This window comes from Otolemur garnettii, unplaced genomic scaffold (genome assembly GCF_000181295.1).
Source record: "Otolemur garnettii isolate 467f Iridium unplaced genomic scaffold, OtoGar3 scaffold00042, whole genome shotgun sequence".
Taxonomy (NCBI): domain Eukaryota; kingdom Metazoa; phylum Chordata; class Mammalia; order Primates; family Galagidae; genus Otolemur; species Otolemur garnettii.
In genome coordinates, this window is record NW_003852437.1 from 11411235 (window position 1) to 11415833 (window position 4599).

Genomic DNA, 4599 nt, shown 5'->3' on the forward strand with positions numbered 1-4599 from the left:
AAAAAAAAAAAAAAGAAAAGTAAATGGGCTCGGTGCCTGTGGCTCAAGTGGCTAAGGTGCCAGCCACATACACCTAAGGTAGCTGGTTCAAATCCAGCCCAGGCCCATCAAACAACAATGACGGCTGCAACCAAAAATAGCTGGGCGTTGTGGTGGGCACCTGTGGTTCCAGCTACTTGGGAGGCTGAGGCAGGAGACTCGCTTGAGCCCAGGAGTTGGAGGAGGCTGTGAGCTGTGATGCCACAGCACTCTACCCAGGGGGAAAGCTTGAGTCTCTGTCTCAAAAAAAAAAGAAAAGTAAATGATACGTGTATTGCCTACATTGAAGTAAAAGGGCATGTATTTTCCTGTTAATAACAGAATTCACTTCAATACAAGGTTGTGAGTCTTAAAAAAGTTACCTATTCTTTCATTTTACCTCTTACTATCACTACTGACAAAATTATTTATTCTCATATAAGACAACATATACACGTCACAACGTTTTGAAATTTTAGAAATATAAGACATTATTATAGTCTTCTTTAAGATTTTTTATAAATATCATATTAATCTGTTTTTTCCATCTCTTCATATAGAAGTTATATGAGCATTTCTTCTGAAGAACCAAAGCAGAAATTTAATAAGAATTTCTACAACTAATGGAATTCCCTTCATGCTATCAAGGAGCGTCCCCCTCTTCCAGTTTTCTAAAGACTTCTTGACCGTCATTTTGAAAAGACTTTATTAAAACCAGTTACAGACAATAGACTGGGTAGCTTTTCTAATAATTTTCATCAATAGAAAGAAAGAAATGCTTCTCATTCTTTGATACTTTAAAATAGCTTTCTCTGGTGTGCTCCTTCTTAGCAAATCAATATTTTTTCTGCATTCTTTAAAAGACAAGAGCATTTGGTTATAAAAGAAATGGGCTGACTAGGCATGATTTTTTTTCATATAGATATTTTGGTCTTAAAAGCTTAACATGTAAAATTGGCAAAAAAAATTTTACCTTTTACAATATAATACTTGAAAAATAAGTACCTCTTTGCTCTACAAGTAGAATGAATAGGAGAAAGTAAAATTAAGCCTGTTTGTTTAAATATTATTGCAAAGAGCTCTATTTGTAGAGGCAAATTATAGGCAGATGACCAGGTTCTTGTAAATGCATCTTGTACATGGACATTCTTTAAACCCAGCTGGCACATTCTTCTTGCAACTCCTTTTGCAAACACATACGAAAAAGTTTTCAAATGTGAAAAGATATTTTTTCAGAGCAAGGAAATAATGCCTTGTCCTCTTAAAGTATTTATAAAGCTTTTCCAGATAAACTAATCAAATAAATTAGAACAATGCGACACCACTGGCAATTTGATTTATTAGATGCATTCCTTCTAATGTTGCCGTGAGAGAATGTTACTGATGATTCAGGGCTATTGCTGAAGTCTGTATGTTGCTGCTGTCCCCAGTGATGGTGGGACTTATCTTTGCCTTACCTGATGACAAATTATGTGGGGGAGGGGGAATAAAGATTTAATATTTCTTTAAATAAAAAAAGAATTTGGTTTTGCTCGTTTAAGAGCAATGAGAAAACGTTGGACTGTTGACTGTGTTTGGTGCACAGGACACGGACCTTCATGGAAGTCCTCACTCTGTAGCGTCCATCAGCTTTTCACCTTTCATTCTTGTCCGTCACTTCTGCTGCTGAGCCTCGCTGTACAAACTTGCACTTTCATTTGCTAATATACGTTCAGTTTTATTTTACCATTTTAGAGACTACTAATGATTAAATGTAGAAGAGGGAACACGTGTTTTTATGTGGAGTGTTTAAAAGGAAAATTGATACTGTTATGATGTGTTGGTTTTATTAAAAGAGGGATTGGTTAATCTATTAGATTGAATGAGAGACTATTCACCTGTTGAACTATTTTTTTTAAATCCTGACATATGGTCTTTAGTAACAGCTTGTAATTTGTTGAAACATTAATTTGGGCCGTTTCTCTATTCTCAGTTGTCCATGTACACCGTCATATTAAAAAAAAGAATCTGTTCAACAAAGTTGTTTTATTTGTATAAATCAGCCTAGCATGAAACAAACATCAAATAAAATGTTTGACATAGTTTTACTTTTAGGTTTCTCACATAACTTCTTGAGTTTTCAAATTATCCTTCATTTAACCTCAGTGACATTTCCCCAGCTTCTTGTAATAGATTTATTTATAATTTAGTGCAGTGGTTCTCTTTTGGCTAAGTTTTCCTCTTTTTTTCTTTTTTCTTTCTTTTTTTTTTTTTTGAGATGGACTCTCACTATGTCGCCCTTGGTAGAGTGCCATGGTGTCACAGCTCACAGCAAACCTCAAACTCTTGGGCTCAAGCCATTCTCTTGCCTCAGCCTCCCAAGTAGCTGGGACTACAGGCACCTGCCACAATGCCCAGCTATTTTTTGTTGCAGTTGTCATTATTTAGCTGGCCCGGGCCGGGTTCTAACCCGCCAGCCTCTGTGTACGTGGTTGGTGCAGTACCCACTGTGCTATAGGCGCTGAGCCTTTTTTTTTTTTTTTGGAGACAAGGTTTCCCTCTGTGTCCCAGGCAAGAATGCAGTGGCATAAAGGGATTATTGGTACACACCACCATGCCTGGCTGATTTTTCTGGGTTTTTTGCAGAGTCAGGGTCTTGCTCTTACTCAGACTGTTCTCAAATACATGAGCCTCAAGCAATCCTACTGCCTCAGCCTCCCAGAGTGCTAGGGTTATAGGTGTGTGCCAGCTGCCTGGACAAACTGAAAGACTTCTTATTAATCAACATTTAATTAGAAATGGCATAAAATTCTTAACTATATTTTGTTAAGAGCAACACTGCCAGAGAATGACCTTGACCTTTACCATCACTAGATTGCTTTTTGTCTAGCTCTTGAAAATCTGTATTCACCAGCTAACCTTAACGAGGTTTTCAATACTGGCACTATGTTAAAGGAAGTGCTTGGGGATCACATAGGACTCTCCCATGAAATGAGAGAGAATGGGTGTTTAGTTTCCTTTCTGCCATTACAGCCTACCATTGCAGACTGTCTAGGCCAATGTGGACATTCACCAATCACAGATCTATTTGGTGGTAGCCTCAAGCTATTACAAGGGAAGGTTGTATGTGTCCTGCACAACCTCACTACCTGGTGTTACAGTAATAGAAGCAAATCTAAAACAGTTTTTTGAATGACAAGTTTATTAGCAAGCAGGGATTCTGGAAAGCTGGGGGAAATTCTTCCTATACTCATGAGTAATCCCGTGAACACCTTGACTAAAAGATTCACCTTAAAGCAGAAACAGTGGTATTCCAAAAGCAGAATTAGCTAACCTAATTGCCTGGCCCAAGCAACAGAGTCTTAAATGTGTGGTGGAGGTAAGAGGAGGATGGTTATAGGAATGGATTGCTCTAGACTTGTGATACTAATCAAAAGTCATTAGCTTGGCCAAGCATGGTAGCTCACACCTATAATCCTAGCACTTTGGGAAGTTAAAGCAGGAAGATCTCTTGAGGTCAGGAGAATAAGACCAGCCAGGGCAATAGATCAAGACTAAAAAAAAAGGCCAGGCACAGTGGCTCACGCCGGTAATCCTAGCACTCTGGGAGGCTGAGGTGAGTGGATTGCCTGAGCTCAGGAGTTTGATACCAGACTGAGCAAGAGCAAGATCCCATATCTTTAAAATATATATATACACATATATATATATATGTATGTATGTATATGTATATATATATGGGTGTCGTGGCAGGCACCTGTAGTCCCGGCTACTTGGGAGACTAGAGGCAAGAGAATTGCTTGAGCCCAAGAGTTTGAGGTGGTTGCTGTGAGATATGATGCGATAGCACTCTACCAAAGGCGCCAAAGTAAAACTATCTAAAAAAGAAAGAGAAAGAAAAATCAGCTGGGCATGGCAGTATACACCTATAGTCCTAGTTAATTTGGGACGCTAAGGCAGGAGGATCATTAGAGCCCAGGAGTTGGAGGTTGCAGTGAGCTATGGTGATGTCAGCAAGACCCTGTCTGAAAAAAAAAAAGGCAGTAGCTCTCAGGATCTGCCAGATTCTTACACCTCATATTTCATACATTTTGCTTCTAAAAATCTTTCTAGGTAACCACTTTTCAGGTTGCATTCACCAGTAAAAATTACTAACAGCCCTTGTGCTAATGAGCCCGGTAGTTGGATTCCGATGGCAGAGTTGCCAGCATCTGCCCAGCCGCCTGATGGAGTGCTTCAGATGCTATCTAACTCCCCCACACACAAGATTAAAGTTAAACCTGCACACATACATGGCACAGTTTATACAAGTAAATTATTGCATATTAAAGTAAGTTTTAACAATCACCAACAAATTCAGCTTTTTGCATTCTTCATTTTTTTTAACTGATAGAAATTGATTATTGGCCTGCATCTATTTTGTGCATTGAACATTAAAAAGCATGATGAAATATTGGATCAGATTTCAAAAATATGTATTTTTAAAATCATTTTATCATAAAGACATTTATACTAGAATGTGTATCACAGCTCAATTTATAATCACCAAGTTGTGGAAACAACCTAAATGCCCATCAACTCAGGAATGGATTAACAAGCTGT

General features: G+C 38.3%; 1 protein-coding gene across 3 annotated transcripts in view; it reads left to right on the plus strand.

The window, feature by feature from the left end:
- MAP7 (microtubule associated protein 7) overlaps positions 1-2096 on the plus strand; it is a 181837-nt gene extending 179741 nt beyond the window's left edge. For all 3 annotated transcript variants that reach the window (XM_023513523.1, XM_023513524.1, XM_023513522.1), the window contains one exon: positions 579-2096. In XM_023513523.1, coding sequence (XP_023369291.1) covers positions 579-589 — 11 coding nt within the window. In that variant the 3' untranslated portion in view covers positions 590-2096. The remainder of the gene's footprint in view (positions 1-578) is intronic.
- The last annotated feature ends 2503 nt before the right edge of the window (positions 2097-4599 follow it).